This window comes from Dendronephthya gigantea, unplaced genomic scaffold (assembly GCF_004324835.1).
Source record: "Dendronephthya gigantea isolate DGI-Jeju-01 unplaced genomic scaffold, DenGig_1.0 000019F, whole genome shotgun sequence".
NCBI classification, from domain to species: Eukaryota; Metazoa; Cnidaria; class Anthozoa; order Malacalcyonacea; family Nephtheidae; genus Dendronephthya; species Dendronephthya gigantea.
The window spans coordinates 147,374-164,402 of record NW_021163029.1 but is presented as its reverse complement, the minus strand read 5'-3'; the positions used below and the strand labels follow the sequence as shown (position 1 = coordinate 164,402).

The following is a 17,029-nucleotide window of genomic DNA, read 5'->3' as shown; positions in this document are numbered from 1 at the left end:
ATCGACAACCTAATCACAGCAGACAGCAAACCCATCAACAAACAATACTGAGCAACAACCAGCACCTAACACAAACATTCCGTCTCAGTTGAACTACAAGACGCAACAGCAGTGGCGTAACGGACGTAAGGTAGGGTTAGGACAAGAACTAAGGGCCCCCAACTGTTGGGGTCCCAAAGGGCCCCATTGACTGCCGTCTATCGCCACGATTCCTAAAGAAAAATGGAGTGTCAGTGTATCACATAAAAAAATTAGAATTAAAAACAAATTGTTATACCAAAAATAGGCCCAGGGTATGAGGTTGATTGCAAAGGAAAATGCACCATTAATGATTGAGCATCCATCGGCCAATGGTGGCTGAATTTTCAATTCTATCATCCATCGCCACACCCTCGTGGCATGTTACATGAAGTAGATAATTAGTATTGCATGTTAGACTCACTTCCGGCGCTTTCGCGCGCTTTCCGGGGTTCGTTGTTGTTCATGTTTTGGTGAATGTAAATACGAATTGCATTCGAAGCATATTATATTAGAGATTATACTTGTGTCTTGAGTTATTCTTGTGTATTGGCGCATGTTCTATTATTTCTATAACTAATGAAGTAATACGCTAACGTAAATTTACAAGCCTCAGCACGCCACTGCGCAACAGCAAATCCTGGATTTTCTTAGACGCAAAAAACCCACACACCACAAGTAACACAAAACCAACCAAAATTCAACACAAGTACAAACAATTACAACAAACGGAACATCCTAAAGTATTTAACATAACAACGTACCAACCATACTACATGAAGTACAGCCCACGACCAAAACACAATTAAACCTCTGATGTCCACACACAACCATTATGACTGACACATAAACCCCCACTGTCCCCAACATACACCTTGACTCCTGACTCCAATGACGTAACATACTAATGCATTTTATGCACACACGCTTGCAATCCTTTGTCCCTGTTCGATCGGCTCCTTGAACGAACACAACTCTGCTCTTAAGCATATCTAAGCCGATCTTTGGTTAAATTTCCACTCGTTTAAACATAACAACTTTAAGATGGCTCATCACGTTGTTTTATCCAAGTTCAACAACAATTTTTTGTAAGACACACAGTTTAATTTTATAATTTTACCTTTTACTAATACACTTCCACGCAGGTTTGATTCTTTATGATTCTCCCAAACATAATATAATTTTTACTTCTTTTTTATCTTCATGTTCCTTTTACATAAAGCCAACCCTTTCGAAACTTTCCAAAATTCCATACACAAAAATGACTGACAATATTTCGTCCTCGGTTACAGTTTTGACACTCGTTTATCAACCAATCGAAAGCGCTCTTATATCCAATTTAGGCTTCAAAATACATTTAATCCTGCATGGGTTAAATATTTTAACCCTTGGGTTAACTAACCGTATGGATAACCCCCGCTTTGAACAACACAGGTTTAACTAACCTAGGGATAAAGATTTAACCTGCATTTGAACAACCCGTCCCAAGCCGACTTGATACACCTAACAATTTCTGACTGTTTTGTTCAAACTGACCAGACTATAACTCTTAAAAATATTTACCAACCAACAGCCAATATTTTTGAAACAGTTTGGGTCACATCCCCGGCCTGGTAGTCTATTAAATTATAACAGCCAGCAGTTAACGTTGCAAGTATCCAAGTCATTACAAGCATGGCGTTATTACACCTGTGCCTAAAGTATATCCGCCAAATGATGTAAACAATAACTTTCGGCAAATATCTGTCTTACCATGCACATATCTCGAAAATTTTAGAGAAAATAAACTTCAATTAAATTATAAAAATTTCACATTACGTCCTCGCCAGCGTGGCTTTACTAATGGCCCCTCTATCACATAAGCTCTGATATCTATCAAACAACCATGGTTTAATGCTACAGATGCTACCCATTGTGATAAATCAGCTTTCGTGCTCTATTTATAGACTTTAAAAAAAGCCTTTGATTTAGTTGAGCACTAGATTTTGGTGCATAAACTTGCACGAATGAATGTCAATAAAGTTTCTGGCTGTGGGTTAAAAGCTACCTATCAGGTAGAACTCAGCAAGTTATGATAAATGGAACACTATCATCGACCGAGAGCTGTCCTGCTGGAGTACCACAAGGATCTGTACTTTCCCCAACCTTATTCAATATACACATCGACGATTTAGACACCTGCATGGGGCCAGTTGTATGAAAGCCATGCAGATAGCGCTATCCACCGTGTTTTTTCAATCGATTCAAAAGCGCCCGTTTTTTTGTATAACTTTGGTATTAAATCTTAGTATTCCTAAATCGAGGATTTTGTTTAATAATTGTTGGTTCCAAAGCTGACATTTTATTGCTTTTCAAGCACTTTTAGTCTTAGAACGGTTGAAAAAATCACTTTCCGGTGAATAGCGCTATCCGGCTTTCATGTATCAAGCCCGTTTAGCTTAAACGGTGGTTAAGTTCAAAATTGAAAGTACGTCTATCGTTTTATTACATGCATGATACAACCGGCACCTGTGTTTCTGAACACCTAGGAATCAGTACACACAAAGACGCTGACGATTGTACACAAAGTGGGCGCGTTATACAGGGAAAATGCAGTAACATGCAGCAAGTCTTGGATTCGGTAAAAAACTGGTCTGATGATAATAAAATGCAATTAAATGCGAAAAAACGAAGAATGTGTGGATTTGCTTTGGGAAGTCTATTCCGCAACCTCCCAATCTTTCTATTTCGGGTATTATTATTGAAAGAGTAGACATTTTCAAGTTACTTGGGCTTGGTTGTCAGAGTAATCTGAAATGGAATTCTAACATTAAAGAAATCACACGTAAAAGTAGCAAGATATTATATCATCTCAAGGAGTGTAGGAATTAAGGCACATCTTCCTACGGAAGTCGGCTATGCAACTTACTGCACTAAAATACGACCTTCACTAGAATATGCTGATGAAAATCCTTCAACGGAGGTGGCAAGTATTTTGCAATTAATTTAAGTATGCCGGTCATATTTTTACAAATTTTCAAAGTCGCATGCAAAATTAAATTATTGTATCTCCGTCAATCCAATAATTTTGTACTTTAGGTCAAGATTTAAGTTAGCCCACGCATGCAATGGAGTTTATTTCAACTCAATAACTTTAAGTTTTATAGATGCCGAGTTATATTAAAATAAAGAGGTCAGGTTTCCCAGGGGATACCAGGTAGTCAGTGGCGTAACTAAAACGATAATTGGGGGGGGGGTGTGAATACTAATATATTCAGTTCTGCCTGACGTATTTCTATATGTATTTCGACGTATTTCTTTAAGCTATTGCACTTACAAACTGAATATTCACCCCCCCCCCCATTATCGTTCTTGTTACGCAGGTAGTTTAAAGCATATAACCATTAAAAGATACTAAATCGCTTCGTAACATGTCATTGTTACAAAATTTCACCTTAATAAAACAGCCTTATGTATAGAAATATAGAGAACCTATGATAATATAATAAAGTCGGGCTGCAATATTAAATGGTTTATAGTTGTCGACAACTATTTGGTGATTATCAACAATTCAGTGCACCTCAAAAGTTTCAATAAGTCACAGTTGCGCGGTGCGATCTCGTGATCGGGCGGGATGGTCTCGCGATTGCGTGACGCCGTTGCGGGATTATTGCGTTTTTTCCGCAGCATCTGGACGGGCAATCTGGACGACATACTCTCTTGCATACGGGTGGACACGACCTGCAACATGCGCCAGAACAACCTCCCGATGTGCAATCACTCATACACTGTGGTGTGCAGCCATAATCATCTACATAACAAAAGAACATTGTTGGGAGACTTTGCTGTGTAACGCCAATTTGTTTAGGTGAGGGAATTAAATATAGTTAGATTTTGTGGCATTCCACTCACTGTAGGATAATTTCTTTAAGGTAGGGGGTCTTGATCTCGACGCTTTACCGGCGTCACGGGGGGCGTGATTCGATTCATGCCGGAGGACCGCATTTTTCTCAGACCATGGCTTGAAATTAGGGTATGTATGATTTCTAAATTAAGACCCTTCGCCCCTAGCTAATTTGATTTAGCTATGATGTTGCAAAAAGCAACTCTAAGAAATGCAAAAAGCATCTTACGCAAATGACATTTTTAATGAAATAATGAAGATAAGTCAATCATTGCCTGTGTGTCTCTTGCAGGGACTAAGATTACAGGTGAATATATATAAAGTGATTAAAGGAGTTTTTATAAAATCTTTGCCTAAATTATACAAGATTCAAGTTCGTCTTACATCCCTGCGGATGAGAAAATAAAGAAATTGCTCTACAATTCATTTTAATCCTAGCTTACCGCTTGACAGTAGTGTAGTTATAATTATATTGATAAGTTATAATTTGATAAAATCATTATAATGTACAAATTACAGGACGTATTGCAGTGACTAGTTGTGCATGGTCTGATGAAACTATCCTATTTATATATTACCATACGCATCTTTAAGTTTGGAAATTCTTCCAACAGGGCCTATTTTAAGTAATTCTTAGTACTGCCGAAATTGAAACAGCTGGGAACTGATGACGAAATGCAATTGTCATTTTTTAAATTCTCATTTTTATCAGAAATATGTTTTCATCGAAAATATAAAATTTTGTTAAAAGAGTTCCAAATCTCAGTTATCACCCTTTTAGTTCATTTAAGTCGGCAAGTTTCTACATATTATCATGACTTCCCATTCTTTATATAATCACATCAGATTTTGAAGATGATATATTCTTCAATTTTCTTTATAAAATAACATGTATATAACGTTTGTTCTGATTGTTCGAAGCCTGTGTTTGGATCAGGCTATCCAAAGACGGAAATTTAATTCGCTTATGGAAATCAAACTTGGAACACCACCTTATTGTTCCTATTTTTTAAAACAATAACTTAATGGTTTCCCGTGTTTGGGCGGCCTGATCGAAACACTTGGGAATGCTTGTATTAAGAAAAGCTCGCAAAATCACACTGTAAAAAATGAATGGTTGAAACAACCAAAAAAAAAAGGTTCTCCTGGATGCAACCAGGACAACCAATTAAAATTTGGTTATTTTTTTACCAAATTCATTTTGGTTAAAATTACCAATATTAATATTGGTTGAATCTACCAATATTTAATAGGTTGATGTAACCTATATTGAATTTGGTTAATGTAACCAATGTGCAATGGTTTTTTTGACCAATTATTTCAACCAATTAAAGATTGGTTAAATTATCCTGAAATTCAGAGCACTTCAAATCAAATTTTGTCAAAACACACAAATATATTATAAAAGATCTAATATAATAAATAAATTATCCTAATGGTTATTTGCATACATATATACAAATTACTACATTCAAACACTTATCTTACTAGGATTCATCTATCTATACTTAAGTCATTTCCAGGTTCTCAAAGCTGCGGTAAAAAGTTTTTAACTCCAATTGGAATGTTCGTTTTTCCGTCTGTTTGTAGTAATATCTGGTCCAGAAGAAGGAACACATTCTTTGTCTACCCACCTCCATCTTTAGGGTTCTCTGTGTTGGATACATACAATGCAGTCAGCAAACACACAACAGCATTTAAGATGGAAAACTGCTTAAACTTTATTGCTACCATGCCTTCAGCCAAAAGGTCTAGTGAATGGATGTCACCAAGAGATCCAGTTAATAGCAACTTCGGGAATGTTCTTTTTTTTACAATGGTCTAAATTTCAACACCACTGTCATCCTAAAATAAAATTTAAAAATTATAAAACTTTATATTCCTAAGCTTGGAAATAAAACATTTACATATGGGAAAAATCCTGGGACACAAAAGAGCAAGACCCTACACTTGACAAGCAGCCACTTGAGCATATTGAACATATAACTCTTGAACTATAGTTTAATATTTACAGGGACAATTTCCCAAAATAATTGTCCAGGTCTTTCTCTGCCTCAACTGATGCAGCGGGGCAGTGTAGATGCAATGGTTTTCAATTTCTATTAAATAAGTTTGATTACAAGATTCAGCAGGCAACATAATAAATGTGATTTGCATAGTTCAACATTGTATATTATATACATATATATCTGTAGATACCTTTTTCTAGTTCGGGTGACAATCCTCTAATAGACCAATAATGTGTTGGACATCTTTGTTCTTGTTCTTTTCCAGAGCAGCCAGCATTGATGGCTTCTTTGAATCAATGTTTCGGCATCTTAAACATGTGCATCGAAATGATGCTCTACACACAGAAAAAGTAAAAGTCAACAATTAGCTAAACCAAGATATGTATATAAGATATATTAACTTCCACAAATAGTTACTAACAATTACTACTTACCACATATACTCTTAATTTTCTCTGGGTCGAGTTGGGGTTTTGCATCCTTTTCTTTAAAGACATTTGAAAGTTTCCCAGGGATGGAATGAGAGCAAAGTTGTTCTTGCATCCTCGACATGCCCATAATTGCATAAACCAAATTTTGACCTTTGGTTAATATGTTTGGATATAAGAAAATCTGTAAATTTTAACAGTAAATATGAAATTTAAACATTTGACACCTTATTCATTCTTAGCATGATGCGATGATATAGCTATAGAATTTATAAATGTACTGCAAAAGCATTGACAGAAATAGTTGTAATAGCCCTATTTATAATGATATAAATAAAAGGTATATTATATTATCTATATGATTCACCAGAAGTAGGATTTGCAGTTGTTGAGTTTTGACAGCATAAATACAATAATACTTGCCATTTCTGATTCAGCATCAGAATTTGAGGATTTCTGATTCAGCATCAGAATTTGAGGATTTCTGATTCAGCATCAGTCACAAGAATCTTGCACTCAAAGGTGATCTTGAAGCCTTGATGGAGTGAATAAAGTAATCTTTTAAATGACTCAGTGCATGGTTATATATAGAGGGCATTTCATATTTAATTAATACTAGTAGGCATGTGACAGCTAGACAAAGTTTTGAAAAAGTGTCCAGCAGCCATACAAAGTCTGATCTGAAAAAATAGTCAATATTAAACATATACTATATACAAACACACTCACCACTGAATTATAATACTTTAGCTGTACACATGTTGTTGTTGAAATTGTAGATAGTTGAATGGAACCTTTGATTATTTTCTTATCAACTTTAGAAATTCCACATGGCCATGACACAATTACTTCTTCCTCGCGATCACAGTCACTATTCACAAATAATCCGGATCTCCTCGCATATTAATCCAGCGTGTTTCACCAATTTCGCATGACTACTCATTGACAAATTCAAATAACGCGTATTTTATGTTAAAATACGAAAGAAAAACTCACTAAATTCTACTATAAAACCTTGAACCGATGACAAAGAGTCAAAGACGCGCTCAAAATTTGAAAATAAAGCGTGTCGGTTATATACAAGTCCCACATAACCTTGCGGTCCTTTTTGGGCAAAACGCCCGCCACATAACCTGCGAACAGGTATATTATGAAAACAGTTTACAGATAAGTGTGAAATATGTGTGATTTGTCCTTACAAAACGAGTGATTTTTGCTGAGAATTTTAACTTTAAGATTTAATATTCTATAGGATTTGTAAATTCTATAGAATACGGCTATGGAATTCTATATAGCATAAGATCATAAGAAGTCCTATAGAATATTCTATAGCCATAGGATTTAGAATGTGCTATAGCATTCTAGCATATTCTATTGGATTCAATAGAACATAGAACCAGAGGTCTACAAATATACCCCATTGACCACAAAAATTAATTGGTCAATTTAACCAAATTTTATTTGTTGCTACTAAATATATTTGGTTGTTTTTACCAATATGAGCTTTCATATCCATTTTACCAATTTTTTATTGGTTATTTCTACCATTTTAATTTGGTTTTAACCAATTTAATTGGTTGAAACAACCATTTTATATGGTTGCAACCTTTTTTTTTGGTCATTTCAACCATTCAGTTTTTACAGTGCACCCTCGGCTGGTGCGGAACTTTTCTTAACTCTTGCAACATTCCCGCGTGTTTGGATAAGACCATCCAAACACTAAATTTCTGACTATATGTACGTCACGAAGGGCATCTAGAGGTATACCAGAGGTAACGTGCAGAATAGCCATACCCTTCAAATTAGGCTATATAGTAGCATTTATAATCATTATAACGTGTGTGCTTTTTCCTACCTCCGGTGTCATATGGCCCAAAGATAGGTGGCAATTGATAGTGGTATGTGTGAGAGGCGTCTGCCAGGCTTTGTGATGGTGCCGAGGAACAAATACTTGATCCTGGAAAAAAGTTTTTAACATCCAAAACCTCAGATCAAAAACAGAAAACCTGTCAGATAATTGAATGACGTTGAACGTAATAAGACAAAGACAAGTTTTAATTGGCAATTGCAGTGTGTATGTATACAACAAATTTTCTAATGACAAATGGAAAGTTTGGAAAGTTTTATTTGCTCGTCTGAATGTGTGAACAAGTTTACTTTGAGAAAATAGTTTGCAATTAGCGATGTACGTGATCGTAAGCGAAAAACGTAAGCGCGCAAACAGACGCCATTTTTTGAATTTCATTTCTGAATAATGTAATAACGTAAGGATTGCAATGTGATAATAACGCAATTCAGTTCTTGTTTTTATCTCTCTATATGATGCCGATTTCCGAATTAATATTCCATAAACTCTCTTTTAACCAGAGCAGTTTTTTATCGCCAAATCAGTCAAACGTACAGCGCTAACGCTAGCTGCCACTGCAAAATACAATAGTCCGCTGGTCAAACTCATACAAGTGCTCACATTACTTTGACAAGTTTTCTTTGTTGGCTCATACACACGAGCGAAATTTTTACTTTGACAATTTTTTCTATGACAAGTACACTTGTTCAAAATCAAGAATACTTAATTTTGAACAAGCGTACTTGTCATAGAAAAAATTGTCAAAGTTGCATGGGAGTACAGACGAACAATTAAAACCTGTCACATAAAAACTTGTCATAGAAAACTTGCTCGTCTGTAAACGCCGGCTTCCACTTGCACGTACGTATGCGCCGAAATCGCACGCACGGCTCGCGCGTTGACGGACGCCTTGAAAGTAGACTACAGTTCTACTGTCATACGTATAAAAAATTACCCGCGACGGCCGGCTTAGTGAAAAGTTTCGAGTCACCGGGCATGCGCTAAATCAGCCGCACTGACCGTTCGTACAAGTGTAGGCCAGCCTTCAGGGGTTATAGCATGCGCTACGACTATTTATCACAGGTAATGCCGCAATAGCGTGCAGTTGTTGGAAATGACAATTTCTCTCAAAGCTTTTAGCTCTCAGAGGCTGTCAATTCCTTTAAATAAATAATAGTTATATACTATAAGATATTTAGTAAAAAAACTGTGCAGTATCCGATCAAAATGCAACTTTTTTAATTGGATAGATTTTCAAAGAATTTGTGACCCGAAAGAAAGGATAATACGCACGCAACCCTTTCGAATTGTATGGTTGGGGTGTTTTCGTGGCAGGAATTTCAAATTATTTCTCGTATATTATAACTGTGATCTAACTGTATCTTTACTGAATTAATCACCCTAAACTGTAGACCCAAGAAAACCCTTTGGCTAAATACCTATCAGCTTTTTCATGATTACCTGGAGGTATTGGCGTGCATTTGGTTTTATCAGAAGTTTTATGAGCATCTGGAGACCCGCCAGATGTCTTAGGAATCTTTTGCGTACTAGGGGTTTTTGATGTGTTTGCATTAGATTTTCCAAGATCTTGAGGGCCGTCTGGTAAATTCTGCGTATTGCCAGGACCTTGAGGTGAACTACTGGGAATATTGGTAGGAACTTGGGGCGAACTGGGTGCTAATGAAGGGGTGCCTGGGTTACCTAGAGACGTATTAGTGGGGTTTGTGGGGTTTAAAGTTCCTGGAAGATTTGATGCCGATGTTCCCGGAACGTTGGAGGATTCTCCTGAGGTTCTGGAAGGGTTTGATGTTCCAGGTGAGCTTGATGTTCCGGGTGGGCTTGTTGTTCCGGGCGCGCTCGATGTACTAGGTGGGCTTGATGTTCCGGGTGGATTTGATGCTCCAGGTGGGTTTGATGCTCCAGGTGGGTTTGATGCTCCAGGTAGGTTTGATGTTCCAGGTGGGCTTGATTTACCGGGAGGGTTTAATGTTCCTGGCGGGTTTGATGCTCCGGGTGGGTTTGATGTTCCGGATGGGCTTGATGTGCCGGGTGGACTTGATGTTCCGGGTGGGCTTGATATGCCGGGTGGACTTGATGTGCCTGGAGAGTTTGTTGTTTCTGGTCGGTTTGATGTTACGGGTGCGCTTGATGTTCCGGGTGGATTCGATGTTCCGGGTAGGTTTGATGTTCTGGGTGGGCTTATTGTTTCTGGTGGGTTTGTTGTTCCGGGAGGGTCTGATGTACCGGGAGGGCTTGTTGTTTCTGGTGGATTTGATGTTTCGGGTGCGCTTGATGTTCCGAGTGGGTTCGATTTTCCGGGTAGGTTTGATGTTCCAGGCGGGTTTGATGTTCCAGGTGAGCTTGATGTTGCTTGTGTGTTGGAATTTGGTAGACGATGCTTTACCGCTCGGCTTATCTAACGTAAAAACGTTGTAACGTTATAAGCGTTGCAAACTTTGCATATTGAAAACATATATACCGCTAAAAATGTCGAGGAATGTCGATTTTTCTATTTGATCGTAAGAGCTTGTTTTACCAGCCAAACAGACACTGGCTGTTGGTCACAAGACAGCAAGATTATTTTTCCCAGTTTGATCAACTTTTCCAACCCCATCGGCCCCACCCCGCCATGTAGCGATGCATTTGCTACACTAAACTAAGCCTAAACTAAACACGCTAAACTAAGCCTAAGTATACGAGTACGTATATTATAATGTTTGTTAAGTATAAATCATACACTCCATTCTCTATTCTCACCGGGGCACGGTGGACAACCTTTTGGTCTTTCTGTTGGTGACGCACTTGGAGGAAGAGGGCCTGGTCTGGATGGCTCGAACCTGGACCTCGAGGGCTTGTGGATGGTTGTTGGACCGGATCGATGTTTCCACCAGGATAGATTCCTGGGCTTTTGGTTGGGGATTGGCCAGGGCTAGGGGAGGATTGTCCAGGAGTTGGTATATCAGGAGATGTTGATGGATTTTGAGGTTCACCTGGAGGGATGTTTGAAGGCCTCGTGGGGTATTGGACTTGCGAGACGGATTGGGTCGTCGCTGGATTTTTAGGGGAGAAAGGGGTTCCAGATTGTTGTGTTTGGAGTGGTCCAGGAGGCCCGCTTTCGCCCGGTGGTGGTCTTGGGTTGGACGGAGACTGCGCAGGACTCTGAGGACATTAGGCGATGTTGCTGGACTTTGAGATTTGTTTGGAGGTTCCAGACGTCCTTGACCAGTACTTGGTTTGTCAACAGATGGAGTTTGTGTGGATTGACCACCTGGTGTCCCAATTGTTTGTGATGTATCTAAGAAAGTTTTGATGTGCTTGTATAAGCAAAGGTTTTATGCATTTGCTTTATACTGTTCTGAATTTTTATACCGTAAAAAAGTGTATGGAAATAATAGTCTGAGCATGCGCATTTGATAAAAAAACGTTGCTTAGCTGCAAAAAATACTCTGAGCGTGCGCATTGCTGTCTATTTTGTAGGCAATGTGGTAGACTTGCTACTCTTTAAACCTATACGCGAGCTTGAGCGACCGAGCGTAGCGAGGTCGCGAAAGCGAGGGAAGGGAACGCGTGGTGGGTTTAAAGAGTCGACTTGTAGCAAGTCTAGCAATGTGGCAGCTCGGGTGGTTTTTTACTTCATTAAAAAACATTCTTTTAAGAACAAATTTTAAGACAATCTATTTAAGACGACCTATTTCGAACATGCCTTTTTCTTATGTCATTTATCATAGCAAAATGTTATAGCCGACACAGCATTTGCATAATGTGTCGCCACTGTTACAAAGAAATGACTCCCAATTGGGTAAAGTATAGAGTTTGTGTGAGGAATAATTGGTGCAAAAATATTTAACGGCTGGCGATATCAACGACATTAATGAATATCTGATTCATCAGTCTCCTGTTGTAAACCTCAAAAATACACATCTAAAACCATAGAACATTTATGGTTTACCTTCCTAATATGATTCCAATGGCCATAAAGTATTCTGATAGCATGGGAAAAGCCTATTTAAGGTCACGACATTGCTCTTGTGTGGACTGATAGCCACTGATAATTTTAGACAAAATCATGCATCTCATTATCAGATAGATTATTATCTCACCTTGATTACACAAGTCCCCCGTCCAACCAGGTGAACACTGACAAACAAATCCTGAGGCGGTATCACTATCAACTGAGCAAGACCCATGCTTACATGGATTAGGGGTGCATAGATCTGCGCCTCGTAAATGTAAATAGATACATATATATAAGCCGTTTTCCAATCTACGTTGACGGGGTCAACGTAGTCACGAATTTACGGATTGTTTGGAAGAATCGAAAATTTTTTTTGAATTAAAAAAAACTGCATTTTTTCCCAAACAGTCCATAGGTGTGCTTTGTGGTTCTTAAGTAGATCGAGTACCCTCGTTAATTTGTCAACATATTGTTTGAATATATTACCATGATTGAAAGAATGGGTGTGAATTTTACCATAAATACGCACAGACACTCACCTTGTGGTGGAGAGCCACCCACTAAAACAAGAAACAAAACGTTTTTCAACATACAATGTTCAATCATGCGTGGACGTAAACTATTATATATTAATATACAATCTTCGTGCATTAGCCTAAATCTACTCACGCGATTGGTCAAAATCAATCACATGGTTTCTAGTTGCCTGGCGAGAGATCATGGGAATCATAATTATTCACAATAACCCATGAAGTCATGGTTTATTCGTAATAACACATAAGAGTCATGATTTATTTAAAAATGATAGCCTGCAGCGAAGCTTTGATCTTCAATGCAGCAATCAATGAACTCAGATTGTATATTAAACGTGTTAAAGACTTTATGTTCGTGTTTTGTTTACAAATAAACGCACTTGCTGACCTTACAATGTACTCGAAATTTCAATATTGCACTCGGCCTACGGTCTCGACCCCAGACGCAAGGGTCCAGGGGCACTAAAAAGACGGCAACAAGCTATCCCCTCCCCTAGATTATATGTTCTGGTATTTTTAAAACACGTCCCGAGGGAGCATGCCCTCAAACTGCTTTAGAAGTGCTTATTCATCCAAAATAAAACCTTCAATGCACTATACCTTCAAACAAAACGCCTTGAACTTCTTGGTCGGTCATATAGCGATAAAATATGGCGAAATCATCAATACGGAATTTCGTCTGATACTCCAGACTTGTACTTGTTGCAGGTCTAGCAACGAATAAAGAGTTCGATACATCTGGCCCTTCCACGTTTGTCGGCTTTAAATTTTCCTCTACCTGTTGGGACGAAAGTACAAACGATTAGGACGTCCGTAACAGTAAGGGTAAGCGTCTTTGTTCTTTGACAGGAAAAGCTTGCCCGATTCCCTGTGTAGGCAAAGTGAACTTTGAAAATCTATATTCATGCAGGCGACAAAAATCCTAATGGTCTTCGTTGGAATAGTTGGTATGAATTAAAGTTGAGCTTATCAAATGTAAAAACAAATTCTTGGAAAGTTTAAAGTTTGTGGAAAATGGAAATTTTATGCTATTGTCGAGGCTCTTCCATCCGAACTTAGATACTTACACATGTATGTCAGTACTTAGGCTACTATATACGGCCTGGTTATTTACGAATTTATCAGAAGAAGTTGCAGTTAATTCCAACCCTTCTACCAACAATTGCGACTGGGCTATTATAGTTAACTGTAATTGCAACGGTTAACTTTATCAAAAATGCCCCAAAAAATTAATCCCACCTTAAAACCATTGAGATAAACAGCAAGCCCAAGTGTTCTTTTCCATGAGAATGCAAAACTGAACCATACGCTTGGTATACGGTCAGCCGGCAATGTAATTGACCATGCTTGAGCGGTTGTGCGGACTAACAGCTTATAAATTTCATCTTTTGCCTTAAAAAAGTAAACATTCGATATAACCCGCGGGTCAACAGCTAGTGTTCGGGTTTTGCGAAGAAAACGGAAAGCTGCTACTAGAGAACCATATCTAGGTTTGCAAAGATAAAAAACGAAGGAAATGAAGTAGCTACAATGGACGACTTGCGCTTTAAGCCGGTTTTCCACTAGCGATATTTTTCGCGCGAAGCGACTTTATTCCTTTGTATTTGAGCAATTGGTTCCAGATGGTTGCAGTTGAGAGCTCTGAAACAAAAGTAAAATGTCGATTCGCTCGAAAAATACCGCTTGTGGAAAACCGGCTTTAGACTAATTTCCTGGGATAAAAAGGAAATTTTCTGAAAAGCTTATTAAAATTAGTAAAACTGCCAAGTTTGGGTGCGAATTGTTGTGAATTACGGAAAATATAGTCATGCGAAGTTGTCGATTTTGTATAATTTCGCATTACGGCCGGAAGTTTGTAACTAAATTAGTTACACATTTCCGCGCGTAATACAAAAGTATACAAAATATGCCAACTTCGCATGGCTATATTTTCCGTATTTTATCAAATTTCACAGCCAAACTTTACATTTGCACGAATCAAGTACGTTCCTTCTAGCTGTGACGGTATTTTCTTCTTTTTACTTCGATGAAAAATTAGTCTAAAGCGCAAGTCGTCTATTAGGCAGCATTTAAGTATTCTGCTGTGAGCGAGCGCGCACCCTTGGAAACATAGAGTGGACAATCAGTACGCTTGGTTACCATGTAGTCGGGCGGGTTTACAGACGGATTGACACTGATTAATAGCTACTCGGGGTCTTTTTAGTCGAAAATAATTCATCTTACCTTCAGCAAAAACACGATCCCTCTCATAGATTCACCCTCGGCCCCAGATGATATAATGTACTGATATTCGCTATTATAGTTGACATCTTTTGCTTGTATACGTAACCACATTGTGACGGTTAGTCCATCTACACAAAGATCAGGGTCGGTGATACACTCCCCCCCCAACTTCCAAAATCGAGGTAACCACCTGATTCAACCATTGAGGCAACCTTTTTTCGTTTGACAGACATAAAGAGATGAGATCCGCCTAAAATTTTGACACTATTGAACTATTACAAGTAATTAACTCTACTAATTTGCAGATAAACTGTAAGTACTAAATCGCTAACATATAAATAAATCTCGTGACCTCATGCACTCTTGAGGCCAACACGCTTCCTCAATATTCCAAAATGGCAGACGAATCGAATTATTACTTTTAGCTAAAATATTTGAAAAATTGGCACTCGAGGAGTGCATATATATAAGGACTTGCAATTTTGTCAGTTTTATGATGCAAGAAAGATATGCAAGAATATTGCCCAAACTGTCGTATAACAAAGCACAAAATGATGTCAACTTTTGAAGATATTTTAGCGTTTTTGAAGACAAAATATTTAAAGAAAACGACAAACGCACAACGAAATTGTTGCAGTGCTTCAGCTACAAGCAATTGCTTTTTCTAAAGTTCGACAAGTGAAAAATGGAACAATATATTCATATACTTTTCCTATTGAATGGAAACACATCCGATCACAAATTTTTTCGTCCTCGGAAGATATCGTATACGTCACATTCTTACTATCAATCTTACACAGACGATGACATAAAGGCTTTTGCTTGAATAAGTAAATCCTTAAAAAGCAGATCGATGATAATCTATGACCTGTTTCCTTCGATAGATTTATACGTTTTTTCAAACAATTTAGACACAACATTTTTTAAAAATCATTATGAGGACCTGTTAGTGTACAACGCTTTCTGCCAATAAGATCCGTCACAATATCGCCTTTCGCCACGTCAAACGCCCAGTAATGATTTGCTGTTTTGTAGCTGTTTAAATTGGCTGCATGAAATATGAATGTAAAAAGTCTGGTTAGATTAACGACTTTAACAGATTTTTCGTGGTGATATAGTTTTGTGGTGATATAGTGAATATTTGGGACGGATTTTGAGACCGTCAAACTTGACTCATACCGTCAATTGAAGTGTTTCCGTTTGTCTTTGGTTCTGGGGGGTTCTTTGCCTCTGTATAAAGGAAGTTTTTTCTGTATGTTAGTTGCTGTTAGCTTTAATTACATGTCCGAGAAGGAAAAAAGAAGAGAGAAAAAGTGATAATATTAACATGAACATACATCTTTTCATAGACGATGATAAACGGAATCATCCATAAGTGCAAAACTTGTATTGTTTGTTATGCATAGTGTGAGAGTGAGTGGGATAATTTTAGTTTTATTTGAGAAGTAGTTATGTTGTGTTTTTATATGGCTATTCTCGAATAGTCGAATTATATAACTATATTGTGAAACACCCAACTTTTTAAAAAGGCCATATATGTATATAGCTTTTTCTGAAGAAAAAAACCCATTTTAGAGGATTCCAGGTATTTCCTATTTTACTGTTGTTCATGTTTGATGTTATCTTTCAGCGTTTTGTATCGTAATCAGTTCCAATTTAACTTTATCGGATATTCTTTTACCAAAAGACAAAGTGACCTACCTTCGCATGTTATAGAGGAAACAGCTTTCACAACTTTGTCCAGTGCTTCAAATCCCTCTGTAAGGACGTATTGTTCTGGCGGGTCGCTGGCGAACTCTTGAAGTTGGGAACGGAAGAATTGTAACATTAATTCTCGACCAGCTCCAACACAGATTATGGTGGTCCCTGTGTAGAAAGAAAGTGCAGAATAAAATTTTAAGCCTTGGTTGATTTGCGTTGCACTAAGCTCGGTTAGCGTTAACCCTGGGTTAAAATTGATAAAAAAATTAACCCTGCTAGCTAGGTGAGTTAACTTTTTATTCCTGGGTTAACTTCGATTCAAAATGGATGAATAAGGAGCTGAAACACGTAAAACACGTATAATTCGTCATGAATTAAACACTTTTGAAAGGTTTTACGAATCATTTCGACAGTAAAGAATTATTTAAGTTTG

At 37.8% G+C, this 17,029-nt stretch overlaps 1 protein-coding gene and 1 long non-coding RNA gene across 2 annotated transcripts; both read right to left on the bottom strand.

The window, feature by feature from the left end:
- Window positions 1-3,470: 3,470 nt before the first annotated feature.
- LOC114521017 (mucin-1-like) lies at window positions 3,471-15,039 on the bottom strand. Its single transcript, XM_028541407.1, has 9 exons — window positions 14,896-15,039; window positions 13,912-14,064; window positions 13,273-13,450; window positions 12,679-12,699; window positions 12,285-12,404; window positions 11,343-11,479; window positions 9,646-10,600; window positions 8,194-8,295; window positions 3,471-3,808 (listed from the first exon to the last, which is right to left on the bottom strand). Exons 1-9 carry the CDS (start codon window positions 15,004-15,006, stop codon window positions 3,588-3,590), a joined length of 1,998 nt encoding a protein of 665 aa, XP_028397208.1. The 5' UTR covers window positions 15,007-15,039; the 3' UTR covers window positions 3,471-3,587.
- Window positions 5,008-7,399, bottom strand: LOC114521146. Its single transcript, XR_003686778.1, has 4 exons — window positions 7,068-7,399; window positions 6,345-6,873; window positions 6,101-6,245; window positions 5,008-5,746 (listed from the first exon to the last, which is right to left on the bottom strand). It is a non-coding gene; the product is annotated as an uncharacterized LOC114521146 (long non-coding RNA).
- Window positions 15,040-17,029: the final 1,990 nt, after the last annotated feature.

Bases quoted from the DNA above. Each gene is read 5' to 3' on its own strand.
- LOC114521017 (XM_028541407.1), bottom strand. From the start codon at position 15,006: ATGTGGTTACGTATACAAGCAAAAGATGTCAACTATAATAGCGAATAT. The intron at 13,451-13,911 runs GTGGGATTAATT...TCGTCCCAACAG, and splicing joins TTTATCTCAATGGTTTTAAG to GTAGAGGAAAATTTAAAGCC. The intron at 8,296-9,645 runs GTAATCATGAAA...ACTTTTTTCCAG, and splicing joins ATGCACGCCAATACCTCCAG to GATCAAGTATTTGTTCCTCG.